The sequence below is a fragment of the Borostomias antarcticus genome, assembly GCF_949987555.1.
Source record: "Borostomias antarcticus genome assembly, chromosome: 18".
In the NCBI taxonomy this organism is placed as follows: domain Eukaryota; kingdom Metazoa; phylum Chordata; class Actinopteri; order Stomiiformes; family Stomiidae; genus Borostomias; species Borostomias antarcticus.
The window spans coordinates 23,899,399-23,917,507 of record NC_140251.1 but is presented as its reverse complement, the minus strand read 5'-3'; the positions used below and the strand labels follow the sequence as shown (position 1 = coordinate 23,917,507).

Below are 18,109 nucleotides of genomic sequence, written 5' to 3'. Positions count from 1 at the left end.
TACCCCCTTATAAAACATCCTGACTACCCCCTAATAAAACACCCTGACTACCCCCTAATAAAACACCCTGACTACCCCCTAATAAAACACCCTGACTAATAAAACACCCTGACTACCCCCTAATAAAACACCCTGACTACCCCCTAATAAAACACCCTGACTACCCCCTAATAAAACATCCTGACTACCCCCTAATAAAACACCCTGACTACCCCCTAATAAAACATCCTGACTACCCCCTAATAAAACACCCTGACTACCCCCTAATAAAACACCCTGACTACCCCCTAATAAAACACCCTGACTACCCCCTAATAAAACACCCTGACTACCCCCTAATAAAACACCCTGACTACCCCCTAATAAAACACCCTGACTACCCCCTAATAAAACACCCTGACTACCCCCTAATAAAACACCCTGACTACCCCCTAATAAAACACCCTGACTACCCCCTAATAAAACACCCTGACTACCCCCTTATAAAACACCCTGACTACCCCCTAATAAAACACCCTGACTACCCCCTAATAAAACACCCTGACTACCCCCTAATAAAACACCCTGACTACCCCCTAATAAAACACCCTGACTACCCCCTAATAAAACACCCTGACTACCCCCTAATAAAACACCCTGACTACCCCCTAATAAAACACCCTGACTAATAAAACACCCTGACTACCCCCTAATAAAACACCCTGACTACCCCCTAATAAAACATCCTGACTACCCCCTAATAAAACACCCTGACTACCCCCTAATAAAACACCCTGACTACCCCCTAATAAAACACCCTGACTACCCCCTAATAAAACATCCTGACTACCCCCTAATAAAACACCCTGACTACCCCCTAATAAAACACCCTGACTACCCCCTTATAAAACATCCTGACTACCCCCTAATAAAACATCCTGACTACCCCCTAATAAAACACCCTGACTACCCCCTAATAAAACACCCTGACTACCCCCTAATAAAACACCCTGACTACCCCCTAATAAAACACCCTGACTACCCCCTAATAAAACACCCTGACTACCCCCTAATAAAACACCCTGACTACCCCCTAATAAAACACCCTGACTACCCCCTAATAAAACACCCTGACTACCCCCTAATAAAACACCCTGACTACCCCCTAATAAAACACCCTGAATACCCCCTAATAAAACACCCTGACTAATAAAACACCCTGACTACCCCCTAATAAAACACCCTGACTACCCCCTAATAAAACATCCTGACTACCCCCTAATAAAACACACTGACTACCCCCTAATAAAACACCCTGATTACCCCCTAATAAAACACCCTGACTACCCCCTTATAAAACATCCTGACTACCCCCTAATAAAACACCCTGACTACCCCCTAATAAAACATCCTGACTACCCCCTAATAAAACACCCTGACTACCCCCTAATAAAACACCCTGACTACCCCCTAATAAAACACCCTGACTACCCCCTAATAAAACATCCTGACTACCCCCTAATAAAACACCCTGACTACCCCCTAATAAAACACCCTGACTACCCCCTTATAAAACATCCTGACTACCCCCTAATAAAACACCCTGACTACCCCCTAATAAAACACCCTGACTACCCCCTAATAAAACACCCTGACTACCCCCTAATAAAACACCCTGACTAATAAAACACCCTGACTACCCCCTAATAAAACACCCTGACTACCCCCTAATAAAACACCCTGACTACCCCCTAATAAAACATCCTGACTACCCCCTAATAAAACACCCTGACTACCCCCTAATAAAACATCCTGACTACCCCCTAATAAAACACCCTGACTACCCCCTAATAAAACACCCTGACTACCCCCTAATAAAACACCCTGACTACCCCCTAATAAAACACCCTGACTACCCCCTAATAAAACACCCTGACTACCCCCTAATAAAACACCCTGACTACCCCCTAATAAAACACCCTGACTACCCCCTAATAAAACACCCTGACTACCCCCTAATAAAACACCCTGACTACCCCCTTATAAAACACCCTGACTACCCCCTAATAAAACACCCTGACTACCCCCTAATAAAACACCCTGACTACCCCCTAATAAAACACCCTGACTACCCCCTAATAAAACACCCTGACTACCCCCTAATAAAACACCCTGACTACCCCCTAATAAAACATCCTGACTACCCCCTAATAAAACACCCTGACTACCCCCTAATAAAACATCCTGACTACCCCCTAATAAAACACCCTGACTACCCCCTAATAAAACACCCTGACTACCCCCTAATAAAACACCCTGACTACCCCCTAATAAAACACCCTGACTACCCCCTAATAAAACACCCTGACTACCCCCTAATAAAACACCCTGACTACCCCCTAATAAAACACCCTGACTACCCCCTAATAAAACACCCTGACTACCCCCTAATAAAACACCCTGACTACCCCCTTATAAAACACCCTGACTACCCCCTAATAAAACACCCTGACTACCCCCTAATAAAACACCCTGACTACCCCCTAATAAAACACCCTGACTACCCCCTAATAAAACACCCTGACTACCCCCTAATAAAACACCCTGACTACCCCCTAATAAAACACCCTGACTACCCCCTAATAAAACACCCTGACTACCCCCTAATAAAACACCCTGACTACCCCCTAATAAAACACCCTGACTACCCCCTAATAAAACACCCTGAATACCCCCTAATAAAACACCCTGACTAATAAAACACCCTGACTACCCCCTAATAAAACACCCTGACTACCCCCTAATAAAACACCCTGACTAATAAAACACCCTGACTACCCCCTAATAAAACACCCTGACTACCCCCTAATAAAACACCCTGAATACCCCCTAATAAAACACCCTGACTACCCCCTAATAAAACACCCTGACTACCCCCTTATAAAACATCCTGACTACCCCCTAATAAAACACCCTGACTACCCCCTAATAAAACACCCTGACTAATAAAACACCCTGACTACCCCCTAATAAAACACCCTGACTAATAAAACACCCTGACTACCCCCTAATAAAACACCCTGACTACCCCCTAATAAAACACCCTGACTAATAAAACACCCTGACTAATAAAACACCCTGACTACCCCCTAATAAAACACCCTGACTACCCCCTAATAAAACATCCTGACTACCCCCTAATAAAACACCCTGACTAATAAAACATCCTGACTACCCCCTAATAAAACACCCTGACTACCCCCTAATAAAACACCCTGACTACCCCCTAATAAAACACCCTGACTACCCCCTAATAAAACACCCTGACTACCCCCTAATAAAACACCCTGACTACCCCCTAATAAAACACCCTGACTACCCCCTAATAAAACACCCTGACTAATAAAACATCCTGACTACCCCCTAATAAAACACCCTGACTACCCCCTAATAAAACACCCTGACTACCCCCTAATAAAACACCCTGACTACCCCCTAATAAAACACCCTGACTACCCCCTAATAAAACACCCTGACTACCCCCTAATAAAACACCCTGACTACCCCCTAATAAAACACCCTGACTACCCCCTAATAAAACATCCTGACTACCCCCTAATAAAACACCCTGACTACCCCCTAATAAAACACCCTGACTACCCCCTAATAAAACACCCTGACTACCCCCTAATAAAACACCCTGAATACCCCCTAATAAAACATCCTGACTACCCCCTAATAAAACACCCTGACTACCCCCTAATAAAACACCCTGACTACCCCCTAATAAAACATCCTGACTACCCCCTAATAAAACACCCTGACTACCCCCTAATAAAACACCCTGACAACCCCCTAATAAAACACCCTGACTACCCCCTTATAAAACATCCTGACTACCCCCTAATAAAACACCCTGACTACCCCCTAATAAAACACCCTGACTACCCCCTAATAAAACACCCTAACTAATAAAACACCCTGACTACCCCCTAATAAAACATCCTGACTACCCCCTAATAAAACACCCTGACTAATAAAACACCCTGACTACCCCCTAATAAAACACCCTGACTACCCCCTAATAAAACACCCTGACTACCCCCTAATAAAACATCCTGACTACCCCCTAATAAAACACCCTGACTACCCCCTAATAAAACATCCTGACTACCCCCTAATAAAACACCCTGACTACCCCCTAATAAAACACCCTGACTACCCCCTAATAAAACACCCTGACTACCCCCTAATAAAACACCCTGACTACCCCCTAATAAAACATCCTGACTACCCCCTAATAAAACACCCTGACTACCCCCTAATAAAACACCCTGACTAATAAAACACCCTGACTACCCCCTAATAAAACATCCTGACTACCCCCTAATAAAACATCCTGACTACCCCCTAATAAAACACCCTGACTACCCCCTAATAAAACACCCTGACTACCCCCTAATAAAACACCCTGACTACCCCCTAATAAAACACCCTGACTAATAAAACACCCTGACTACCCCCTAATAAAACATCCTGACTACCCCCTAATAAAACACCCTGACTACCCCCTAATAAAACACCCTGACTACCCCCTAATAAAACATCCTGACTAATAAAACACCCTGACTACCCCCTAATAAAACACCCTGACTACCCCCTAATAAAACACCCTGACTAATAAAACACCCTGACTACACCCTAATAAAACACCCTGACTACCCCCTAATAAAACACCCTGACTAATAAAACATCCTGTTGAAGTTAAAAATATGAGACAGATTTTACCTTGTAGGTCTACTGCTAAGAAACTTGTCAAAAAGGGAACCAAACTAACAAGTTGGAATTTCACTCTGGACAATATCCACACTTTAAATATCTTCCATCTTACGTCTCTTATGAGACGTCATTATCATTTTCACTTCAGACATCATTATCAAACAAGGAGATCTCATTTGCAATACTAGTCATGATGATCATGACATAAATGATCCTTTCTCTTGGTCAAGATTTTTATCCAGATAATTTCCGAATTATGTTTATCTTTACAATCAAACCCTATTTTGACAGTTGGGAAACTTACACAATTATTAAAGAATATTAGGAAGAACAAAATAAAAAAAACAACTACTATTTTTGCCAACAGCAGCACATATAATATATTATAATACCCAGACAGTTGTATTCTGAATGATGCCCTTGGGCTGGCTGTCTGTCTGACATGCGTTTGTGTCGCGCCTGTTGCTTCTTCAATGATGCTTCTGATTATGTGACAGAGCCACACAGTGAGGAGGTGAGCCGTGAGCCAGACAGACTGAAGTATTAGTTGAGTTTGATAATACATGCAGACATGAAACGGTAAACCTTTGAAAATATGTGGCAATAACAGCCTATTGGATGAGTCATTTCAATAACTGTGAAGCTAATTAGCGTGACACCACATTACTGCAAGTGCAGTCCGATCCAAAATAGCACCAGTGGTACACTTTTAATTTCTATAGCAATTGTTTTACAGATGTTTCAGTCACAGACTAAGGTCGAAGTCCATGTTCCATGTTAACTAGCTGACTGGCTTTTCGAAAATAATGTCTAAACTATATTTTGTGGAGAAAAAAAACATGGAACATTAGTTAGAAACAAGTAAGTTCCTATTGATAGAGCGAAGGAGCCAGCTGGTGGGGCCAGATGTCTGCTGTGGTGTTAATGCTCTCCTGTCTGTGAGACGTGCTTCTCCACGGGACTCCAGGAGACAGCTGGGCGGTCAACCCCTGACAGGTAAACACGTCTCCAGCTCGCTCCGCACCCAGAACCAGAACCAGCCCTGTCCTCTCCTCACATGGCATCAACACCTATGTTCATTACGCTGTTGCCCACGCCAGGACGCAAGCGCCATTAACCTCCCCTTGTTTTCCGTGCCATCGGTTGCCGTTAATTAGCGCTCTCAGTGCCGAGGACGTTGCACTGGGAACTCTGGGACGTGTTTCTGTAGACAGATCAGGGCTGCAGGTGCAGTGACCCATGCTTTAAATAGGGATGGACAAGATGGAGGTCAGAGCCAGACAAGTGGGGGAACAAAAGAAGCAGGAAGGAGAGAGAAACCCTCGTTGCCCGGGGAGAGGAAGTCAAGTTCTGGGATGTGGTGGAGGGGAAGGAGGGCTATGGCAGACAGGAGACTCACCATCTGTTCGGAGGAAGTTGTTGAGAAGCTGGAATAAGGGAAAGCTGTCCCACGAGTCCAGCAGCTGGGCCTGCAGGGCTGCGTCCATGTCCACCGTGAACAGAGACAGGAAGGTCTCCGCGTGCTCCGCCATCACCTCCGGCCACCAGGAGAACGCCTGAGAACAGAGAGGACAAGATGGAGGAACACTTGACATGAGGCCAGAGGCAGCACATCACCACAGCAGCCGTACAGAGGGCTCTGCTGAGCCACACACAACTTCACACAGACAATAACACAGTCAGGGTAACCAGCGACGGCGCGGTACACACAACAAAGAGGCCTGGGCAAGTCAGAGCAATCACATGAATGTAACCAACACAGACAGACACACACACACACACACACACACACACACACACACTCACACACACACACACACACACGGCTGGCGAGGAGGAGAATGGAAGGGCCTTGAGAGAACAATGGACAGAACACCACGGCATAGTGGCAAGATCAATGAGAGCTTTGAGTCAATAATAGACAATTAAGAGAAGACTTTCATGCAAAACATGTTGTATATCTGTTGAAATGCCCTTGTGGTCTATGCTATGTTGGTAAAACAAAAAGAGAACTGAAGATCAGGATATTGGAGCACAAAAGCGATATTAGAAATAAGGATGAGATGTTTCCTGTAGGGAGACATGTGAGTGCTGCAGCCATGATGTGTGTTCCTGGAGGTTCCAGGGTCGGAAACAGAGACACAACCCTCCTGCAAAGAGAAGCCTTTTGGAAACACACCCTTCAAACTGAATGTCCTAGGGGTTTAAATCAAGCATGATGGTGGTGTTTAATATATATGTATGTAGAGGCTTAGCTTTCTTATAAGCAGACCCCTTTGCTACAGGTGTTTATTATAGTCTACATGTATATTGAGATGTGGAAGTTGTCTTGCTACTATTGCTAGTATTAATGCTATGTTGTTAAAATTATGTGATATTGTATAAGGTCCCTTGGATATTGACATTGTAGAGGGGTTGATGATATTTTATTAGGATTGTTGCTATACGATGCACCCCTCTTATATATTAATATTGTTGTTATGTCTTCTTGCTATCAATAGGTATTGGATAATGTTTGATTGCTGTTTAAGGTCTTACACCTTTTTAGATGTTGATTATTCCTCCCCTATGGGTTCATATAAGCACTCTTGCATTTTAAACTGACCTCTTTAAATACCTACATGCACACCTTCTGGTAACCCCATGATGGATACCTTTTTGTGACGTAATGCAGATGATTGCTATTTACAGACTGATATTGCTTATTTTTTAAATCGTATCTTACCGACTGCTTCTATTTGTTAAATATGTACCTGTTTTTAATATTGTATTGTATTTGTCCACGGGCAGTTCAAGGCTCACATCTGGGCATCTCTGTGTGAGAGTGCTTCCTGCCTGGCCAGGCACGGCGCTGAGGAAAGCCCCGAGGCCCAAGCGTCTGTTGTCACTGCTGCCTTTGATATTTGAAAAGAATAAAATAATTTGTTGTGATACGTCCGTGAGTGCTGGATTGTTTCTACTCTCGATAACAGACCAAAATGAAATTGGTCTGGAAATATGCATACTACACAGCATATCCATTAAAGGGGCACACCTTTGTATCATTCCAAAATGTGCAGTATGTTACAATTGTGTTTTTCCTTCCCTCGGTGTTTCCTAGGGCTATTTTTCACATTTTCTAAAAACCAAAAAACTCTATAAATGATGTAAAATGTAGAGATTTGGTCCTTTCTGCTCAGAACTACAATTTCTAGTTCCACATTTTTCTGTGCCCGCCCACTTTTTCAAGACTGTTTGCTTATGTTTGCAAACGTCTGGGGGTCACGCAGGGCTGATTACACTGATTATTCTTTAGTATTCATTAGTATTCACTGCCATTACATCATTTAATTGTATCATAATCATCTTTATTTTGGGCGAATTTGCGATAGCGTGAAATTTTCTTCAATTTAGATTTGCGTGGCTCGCGCCAGGTCATAGCCAACTCGTTCATTTGGAGAGGACAGCAGAACATGTGGTTTCACCAGCTCATCTGAGCAAACTGTAGGATACCATGGTCAGCGCCAGGCAGTGTTGGGAGACTGAAACTACATGTAGTTGAACTACATAGCTTAACTACATTTTGCTGTAACTTGCTGGTAGTTAAACTCCATTCATATTTTGTGCTGCGTGAAGTATTTCAAGTACTTTTTGGGTCATTTTTTTGTAGTTTAACTACTCAATTTACAAACTACATTTTTGGGCAGTAACATGAAATTATTTTTTATTTTTATAATATAATTAAGCAATAAACCACGAGAGGCCGTGTGTTATAGTGATTTTATAACAGCTAGGGGGCGTTGTTAGGCACGACGTGAAGCGGAGTGCCTAAAACCCCCCTAGCTGTTATAAAATCACTATAACACACGGCCTCAAGTGGTTTATTGCTTTTATACAACGGTTACTATAGCTATTAGTGTAAAATAGACACACAGCAATGTAAAATATTAACATTTATTCAAAATGAAGCATCATTCCCTCAATTCCGCCGAGCAAAATAGTTCCCCTAACAAATGGGTTGCCAAGCAACAACATATATTGGTACCCAATATAATCTTAAAATAGACACTTGAATGATGAAGAAATAACAGGTGGTGAAAAAATGCACCCTATGCGCTTTAGAAAATGAAAAGATAGTTGGTCATACACACATTTTTGGCCATTTTCTTGCTGTTTTGGTCCGGAAATAGAGCCAATATGTTGTCAAATGTCGAAAATAACCATTCCATTTAACACCTGGCGTCATCTGGTGGTGAGCTGGTTTCGATGGCGGGGGAAACTTCTGGACAGACCTGGAAAACCCAAGCGTGTAGTGAGGGTGAACTGGGAACGTCTGGAGGAAGAGCCTGTCCGGACAGATTTCAATTGCCACCTCCGGCGGAGCTTCTCAGGCATCCCTGTGGAGGTTGGGGACATCGAGCATGAGTGGTCGGTGTTCAAAGCCTCCATTGCTGAAGCTGCGGCTGGGAGCTGTGGCCTGAGGGCCATAGGTACCTCAAGGGGCGGTAACCCTCGGACACCGTGGTGGACAGCGGTGGTGAGGGAAGCCAACCGACTGAAGGAGGCCTTCCGGGTTATGTTAGCCCGGGAGACCCCAGAAACAGTTGCAGGGTATCGACTGGCCCGGAGGGCTGCGGCTTCGGCCGTGACCAAGGCAAAGCAGCGGGTGTGGGAGGAGTTCGGAGAAACCATGGAGAAGGACTTTCGGTCGGCACCAAAGTGTTTCTGGAAGACCATCAGACACCTCAGGAAGGGAAAGCGGGGGACCATCCAAGCTGTATACAGCAAGGAGGGGACACTGCTGACCTCAACTGAGGAGGTTGTTGAGCGTTGGAAGGAGCACTTTGAGGAACTCCTGAACCCGACTAATCCACCCTCTACGATCGAGGCAGAGCCGGAAGATGATGGGGGGTCGTCAATGTCCTTGGAGGAGGTCACTGAGGTAGTCAAACAACTCCACAGTGGCAGAGCCCCAGGGACTGATGAGATCCGTCCAGAAATGCTGAAGGCGCTGGGTGTAGAGGGGCTGTCTTGGTTGACACGCCTCTGTAACATTGCGTGGAAGTCTGGGTCAGTGCCGAAGGAGTGGCAGACTGGGGTGGTGGTCCCAATATTCAAAAAAGGGGACCAGAGGGTGTGTGCGAATTATAGAGGCATCACATTACTCAGCCTCCCAGGGAAAGTTTACTCCAAGGTGCTGGAAAGGAGGGTCCGGCCGATAGTCGAACCTCAGATCGAAGAGGAACAATGCAGATTTCGTCCTGGTCGTGGAACTACCGACCAGCTCTTCACTCTCGCAAGGATCTTGGAGGGGGCTTGGGAGTTTGCCCAACCTGTCTACATGTGTTTTGTGGACTTGGAGAAGGCTTACGACCGGGTCCCTCGAGAGGTCTTGTGGAGGGTTATGCGGGAGTATGGGGTGAGGGGGTCCCTACTTAGGGCCATCCAATCCCTGTACACCCAGAGCGAGAGCTGTGTCCGGGTCCTCGGCAGTAAGTCGTCTTCCTTTCCGGTGGGTGTTGGCCTCCGCCAGTGCTGCGCTTTGTCACCAATCCTGTTTGTGATTTTCATGGACAGGATATCGAGGCGTAGCCAGGGGGAGGTGGGTTTGCAGTTCGGTGAGCTGGGGATCACGTCACTGCTTTTTGCAGATGATGTGGTCCTGATGGCATCAGCTGCCTGCGACCTCCAGCACTCTCTGGATAGGTTCGCAACTTAGTGTGAAGCGGCTGGGATGAGAATAAGCACTTCTAAATCTGAGGCCATGGTTCTCAGCAGGAAACCGGTGGCCTGTCCGCTCCGAGTAGGAAATGAGTCCTTACCCCAAGTGAAGGAGTTCAAGTATCTGGGGGTCTTGTTCACGAGAGAGGGAACCATGGAGAGGGAGTTTGGCCGGAGAATCGGAGCAGCTGGTGCGGTTCTGCAGTCGCTTTACCGCACTGTTGTGACGAAAAGAGAGCTGAGCCAAAAGGCAAAGCTCTCGATCTACCGGTCTATCTTCGTCCCTACCCTCACCTATGGTCATGAAGGATGGGTCATGACCGAAAGAACAAGATCACGGATACAAGCGGCCGAAATGAGTTTTCTCCGGAGGGTGGCTGGGGTCTCCCTGAGAGATCGGGTGAGAAGTTCAGTCATCCGGGAGAGACTCGGAGTAGAGCCGCTGCTCCTTTGCGTCGAAAGGAGCCAGTTGAGGTGGTTCGGGCATCTAGTGAGGATGCCTCCTGGGCGCCTCCCTAGGGAGGTGTTCCAGGCGTGTCCGGCTGGGAGGAGGCCGTGGGGTAGACCCAGGACTAGGTGGCGGGACTACATCTCCGTACTGGCCTGTGAGCGGCTAAAGATTCCCCAGGCAGAGGTGGTTGATGCTGCTAGGGAAAGGGATGTCTGGGGCCCCCTGCTGGAGCTGCTTCCTCCGCGACCCGACCCTGGATAAGCGGATGAAGATGATGATGATGATGATGACCTGGCGTCAGAATTGTATGGAAAATTTTATTATTTTGTCTCTGTATGTTGTTTACTTCAAAAGTTATGCCACTTTCTATATCATATTTAGATTTTTTGGGTTTGGGTTAGGTGCAATAAAGGGATACAAATGAAGCCTTTTGGACATTATTTCAGCTTGTTACCTGGCAGATTCTGAAAATAGACACTAAGGATAAAGAAAAATCAGGTGGCATAAAAAAATCCGGGGGGGTACGTCTGGACCCCTATTTCCATCTAGACCAGGGGTGTCAAACTCAAATACACAGTGGGCCAAAATTTAAAACTTGAACAAAGTCGCGGGCCAACATTGAACAAATGAATATTTTAATATGGACCCAAACAAGTTTTGCTTTAAAATTGAATATGGAACAAGCAACGCTTATTACCATACAATATATAACTTAATAGTGCAGACATGCAAAATCGAATTTCAAATAAAAAACACATCAATGTTATTCATTTATAAAATAAAATTTAAATAAAAATCGTATGCCTCTTTTCTATTTGCAGCCTTCTGATTTAAATATCAAAATAAACTTTTTCACACGCTATTAAATTTAAAAATAAAATAACAATAATAAATTAATCATGTCCAGGTCCTTGTACTTGTCGTGGTGTTTCGTTTCATAGTGTCGTCTAATGTTGTACTCCTTAGTTATAGCCACGTTGGCTCCACAAACAAGGCAAACAGGTCTATCTTTTACATATAAACAGATATTCTGCCTCCCACCTGTCCAGAAAGCGTCTGTTTTCTGCCTTTCTTTTCGCCATTTTAAAGAAGGGGTAACACGGTTACAGTTGTAGTATGAGATTGCTATGACTACTGTCACAGAAGAGAGGGCGTTTCTGGGTCCTGTCTTGATTGACGCGCCAAAACCACAGCAGAGCATTATGGGATTTGTAGTATTAGCGGTGAATGCGCTGTATAATACTGGCGGGCCAGCTCTAGTAGTCATTTGGTATTGCCTCGCGGGCCAAATATAATTACACTGCGGGCCAAATTTGGCCCGCGGGCCAGAGTTTGACACCCATGATCTAGACTATATCATTTATGAACAATTGTAAACATAGTACTCAACAGAATAGGTAATACTCAAGTCTTGATTGAAACTTTTCCTAAATGCTTTATTAAACATACAGACATGCACATTAAAAGTAGCCATAAGTTGTTATTTTGCATGTGCTCTCAGGACATGTTGTGGTTGTGACCATCTTTGTAAAGAAGAGAGGCATGTAATGCACATGTATACAGTAGTACAGTCAGTTGTCTATTGTATAGACAAGGTGTTCAATTGCTCAAGTGTTATCAGGTGTTGGTTCAAGTGTTCGAGTGTACAGTGGTGCATAGTCAGTTGTCTATTGTATAGACAAGGTGCAAGGTGTCACGTGTTCACTTGTTGGTCCAGGAGGTGGCATGTGTGCCATTGTTATAATTAGAGTGAGGGCCTATGTATAGTACAACCAGAGTACTATAAACGGACAGTCTTCTTCTGAGCTGCTGGTTGGCAGGGGGCTCCTTCCGAGCTACTCTTTGGCAGGGGGCAAGTGATGTCTTGAGATCATAACAGAAGTGAACATGTGACACCTTGCACCTTGTCTATACAATAGACAACTGACTCTGCACCAAGGTTATTATAGTTAACGAAAACTAACTAAACTAGGTGTGAAAAAACATTTTAGTTAACTGAAATAAAAATAAAAACTAGACTTTACAAAAAAATGATAACTAACTAAAACTGTATTGCGTGTTTACAAAACTAACTAAAATAAACTTACTGAGATAATTTCCTTAGTTTTAGTCTTTTTCATCTCATACATAAGCCTAGTATTTTTGGTGGATATGAAATCTATCCTCCATTTTTTTTTTGCTTCGCCCCTGCGCAGAAGTAACCTGACGTGCGCCAGATGGTTTGTTGTGGAGTGAAACAACGTGAGAAAGGATGGTCTCACGTGGCTAGCGCAGAAGAAAAAAAAACTAAAACTAATACTGAAACTAATAACTAAACTAAACTAAAACTAAGCATTTTCAATAAATAAAAACTAAACTAAACTTGCAAACCTGCTTTAAAACTAATCAAAACTAAACTGAAATTGAAAACAAAAAGTTAAAATGATATAAAAATAAAAACTAATGAAAAAAGCAAAACTATTATAACCTTACTCTGCACCACTGTACACTCGAACCAACACCTGACAACACTTAAGCAATTGAACACCTTGTCTATACAATAGACAACTGACTCTGCATTACTGTACACTCTATCACTTGAATCAACACCTGACAACACTTGAGCAATTGAACACCTATATATAGAACTCACTCTGCACTACTGTATACTACTGTACAGTATACTTGACATGTTATGTAATTGCACTGCCTGTATCATGGACACAGTCACAGATCCATGATCCATGATCAGATACTTTCTGTCTGGCCATGTCCTGTCCGGGTGGGGCTTGCACCTGAAGACCATCTTTGTGGGGGGCTGGACATCAGCGTTGCACAGCAGCCGACACCTGACTGGTGTTGCATCACGGTGTTCTCTGGCCTCAACCACACCAGGCATCCCAGCATCAAAGCTGCAACAGAACAGAAGGGAGATTGAAAATAGTGCATTCAAATATTTGCCACAAATAAAATACAACCATACCATGTCCATAAAATGGAATAGCTAATACATGACAATGATAATTACCTGAAGTGCTGGTAACTCTTAATGTTTGGGAGCTTTTTGAAATAGCTACTCAGATGCTGGTGGCAGTTGTAGCTTTCAACAAGCACTGTGCCGTCCTCAACTCCGACAAGCTGTGGGGTGTTGACTTTCTTCACAGGAGCGCCGTCTCTCACCACCCCAGCAATGTCAGTAAAAGTGTCCACTCTGGTCTTCCTCTAGCGCTGCTTGATCAAGCCAAAGCACCAGTCAGGGGCAAACTTGGTGTGGCCTGCAATCAGGAAGTGTAGGTCCAGCTTCAGGTGAAGCTTGTGCATGGTCTGCCAAGCACAGTACCACAGCACACAGTTGTTCTTGTTTTGTCCACTGCAGTTGTCACAATGAAGGTGCACATGTGTTTCTCCAACTCCATAGTTGTTGAAGAAAAATGATGACTGCATTGCTGCTCTTGACGCCATCCCTTTGTCGATCAGGTAGTTCACTTGCTTTTATGGTACCTAAACATAAAAAAGCTCAATTAATGAACAGGAATACTGATCAAAGCCATATTATTGTAGCCATATTGCCTCTGGGTATGAAATGTGCTATACAAATAAAGCTTTGATTGATTGATTGATATTACAAGAAATTCCAAACTTGCAGATGGTTATGGGTTACGATTTGCTTAATACCTACTGGAGAAAAACATCCTCTTAATCCCTTCACTTTAAACTTAAGACTTAATTACATACATGCAGGGGTCAAAATTAACTTTTTAGCTCACCAGCCAAATGTCTGGTAGATGAAAAATTGTACCCGCCAAACCTTTTTTCCCCAGCCAAAAAGAACATTTATATGAAGCCTTTATTTGTGTCGCGTAGACATACAGTACATTTACTCTGCATAATAACATGATATGGTGGTGAATAAAAACAGTGGTCAGAGCAGATTCCTGGTGCCACAGCACAGGTGGTGTTGTAGTCCTATCCCCAACTGAAAATATTGATCTAGTGATTAGTCAACCCATTGCTAAATCACAAACTACTAAGCTATCCCATAGGAATGAGCCTATAACCATACCAGCTGGGCAAGCTGACTTAGCTACTGTACCTAACCTAGCCCTAATGATATTGTCCTGCTCGATTGCTGTGCAACATATCAACTGACCAGTTGTTAAATGTATTTCACAACAGTGGTTATTCAAATATAGAGGATTTTCACAGCCGTCATCTGTCGGCCATGTTGGAGGTTGACGCTACTGAATGTAGATAGCTAGCTAGATAGATAGATCAATAGACAGGTAGATAGACCTATCTATCTACCTATCTAGCTAGTCGTTAGCCTAAACCTGAGCTTACACCTGCTAAACCTAAGCTTAAACCTCCAACATGGCCGGCCGTGAAAACCCTCTATATGTGACGCTTGTTTTGGCTGTCTGGCACAATATGGTTAGCGACATTAGCTAGTCACGAGACAGTCCCAGTCAGCTGACGTAGCATAGCTTAAGATGACAACAAGTTTGCTTGCTGTGTGAATAGTTTAGCTACGTACGTTGTGAGGCAAGTGTTGGTGACAAGGACTAGCTAGCTTGAAGTAGCTAACCTTAGCTAAAGCACTTTGAGAGAAAGTGCACAGTATTTCCGACTCCCCGGGCCTTGAGTTAGGTAGCTAACACTAGCTAGCGTGTTAACAAGCACTAGCTCACGTTAGCTAGCTATCATTGGGTTTCATTTCCTGAACTTAGCTTTAGCTTAGCGTGTAGCCAGGTTAAGAGTTACTGTTTACTTCAGACATTACTCTACATTTCAACCAGACATTCCAGTGAAACCAGATAGTCAAAATAACTTACCTGATATAAAATGGGCACCGCACACGTGGGCATTTCTGATGATGTCCTCAGTCCAGGCGAATTCGTCTGTCTTCCTCTGCTACTGTTTCAAGAATGCGCGCGCATACTTGTGCTGACTAGGCTGTAAAAGGGTCTATAATTAACAAATATGACCCACGCTCGTTACATAACTTCTATAACATAATTTCTGATGATGTCCTCAGTCCAGTCCGTACGGTTAATAATGGCTTGTACCCACAGGCGAATTCGTCTGTCTTCCTCTGCTACTGTTTCAAGAATGTGCGCGCTTCTATAACATCCAGTGAGAAAATATGTCATGGTACCTTGGTATGTCCACACCAAGGATTGAACTCACAATCTTCACGGTGATAAGCAGCGCACTATCCACTCGGCCACCACTGACCTGGGAAATCTGTGGAGTCTTTTGGTTTTGATATTCTGGGACCACTGCCTCTTGTGGTAGCAACATAGAACTGCAGGTCAACAACTGGCGGAGAAAGGGAGGGAGCGACAAATAGGCATTCCCTCTTCATGGTGCGTCGGCTTACCGCCAACACACAAAAAACAAAACTGTTTTGATTACATTTCTTCCACTTTTTCACCCCGTGAAACTTCAAATTTGATGTGTGTGAATAAATGGTGCTAGGTGTGTAAGGACCTTATGCCCCACAGCTGAGCCAGTGAGTGGCGGTGGAATGGGGGGCGCTGCACTACTGTACTGTATGTATGGCTATTAGACCCAATTATTTCTACTTGGGGAAAAGGTTGAAGACAAACACTTGAGATGCTGAACTACTGTCATAAAATAGCAAATATGTTTTATGTCCATATACTACCAATATATAAATGAAACCTAAAGTAGCCTTCTTCAGGATATTTAGCATATGTTGCCGAAAGTTAATTGAAAGCTCTTGAACCATTTGGAGTAAATGCATGGTTTGGTTTGCCTGCAGATGACTATAGCTGGGAGCTTTAAAACACAATGGGATCATAGCATGTAGGCAAATGCCGTTTGCTCGAGGTTGTGCGCAAGACAGCCGGCAGCCGGTTCCTCATCTGGGTCCACATCGAATAGTTTTCACGGCGTCGACGCGCCGCACATTGGGTGTGGCCACGGAAGGCAACGAGCGCAGGGCATTATGGTAGTTGTAGGTTTCTTTCCATTGAGCAAAAAATACATTTTCTGTCTTTTCTCTGGCCATAAAGCACAAATTTTACGAATAACTGCACATTTATGGTACATAGGTGACCCAATTTCAATTGACTTTCACATTCCCAGCGCCAGTGGTGAAGTACTCCTTTAAGTGTCTCTTTCTTTAGTTTAAGTTTCAACTGAATGCTTTTTAGCCAAGAATATAGGATCAATCTTGGTATACAGGCAGTGATCCCATCTGCCATTCTGAACATTTCATTCAATCTTGCGTTCAGGTTTTGACTGTCCTTTCATGCCAAGGCAATCTCACATCTGTGTGGTGGTTGTTCACTGTGACTCCATCTTTACAATGCCAGTATGAATGTTTTTATGTTACAAATTAGTCTCTGACAAGGTCATGTGGCATCTTGGCTTTAAATCAAGGAGAAAAAATGTCCCAGGAATGTGTTTATCACTGGATTTCATTTTGAGCTAGTGCTTTTAAGATGAGCAAGTATGCAAATAGTGCACTTGTTGAAAACATAGAAGGCCTTCATTTACGGACACATTTTGAAACATCCCTCTGGCTTTAACCCAAAACATGATCGGTTCACCTCAAATGTATAGACTATAACAGAAGAGCTACTGAGAGAAGGGCAGCCGCCCACAGAGGACAACAAGGAATGTAACAAACTGATTAAGGGAGGTCTCTGTTCCTGTGTGAGTGTGTGGTATAAGTGCTAATGGCTGCTAGCTGTAGACATACTGTAGCACTTAGCTCACAGAGGGGTCTCTGTCCCACAGGTGCTGCTGGCCTTGAGGGCTGTTCACAACAGCCTTTTCAGCCGACTCCTTTCAGCAAGCCGTGCCCATATACACCACTAAAGAGGGCTGCAGCATCGCTACATTCACATTCACACCTACAGGCATCTGCACAGAACTGCTAGAACTGACTTCACAAAAGGCCATCTCTGAGTGAGAAGGCATGAGAAGTGGGAAGATGGTGTGTGAGAGAGAAAGAGAGAGAGAGAGAGAGAGAAGCAGAGTGAGAGAAATAAAAAGCATGGGAACTACACAGAGAAAATGGAGAGAGTGAAGGACTGTGTGTGGCGACATGGCTTGATGGCCACTTGTCTTCTTGCCGTTACAAAGGACAATGTTGGACTTTACCTTGCTATTGTGATGAACTCTTCATGTAATACAGCCAAGAGGACAATGCATTACGGATGCATTAGTGCTGAACACAGTGCTTTGTAA

The 18,109-nt window shown here is 44.0% G+C and overlaps 1 protein-coding gene across 1 annotated transcript in view; it reads right to left on the bottom strand.

Moving 5' to 3' along the window:
• The window catches only part of cadps2 (Ca++-dependent secretion activator 2), a 404,172-nt gene that overhangs the window by 100,456 nt on the left and 285,607 nt on the right, over positions 1–18,109 (bottom strand). The window contains exon 18 of the mRNA XM_084453028.1: positions 6,158–6,314. Within this exon, the coding sequence (XP_084309154.1) occupies positions 6,158–6,314 (157 nt within the window). The remainder of the gene's footprint in view (positions 1–6,157; positions 6,315–18,109) is intronic.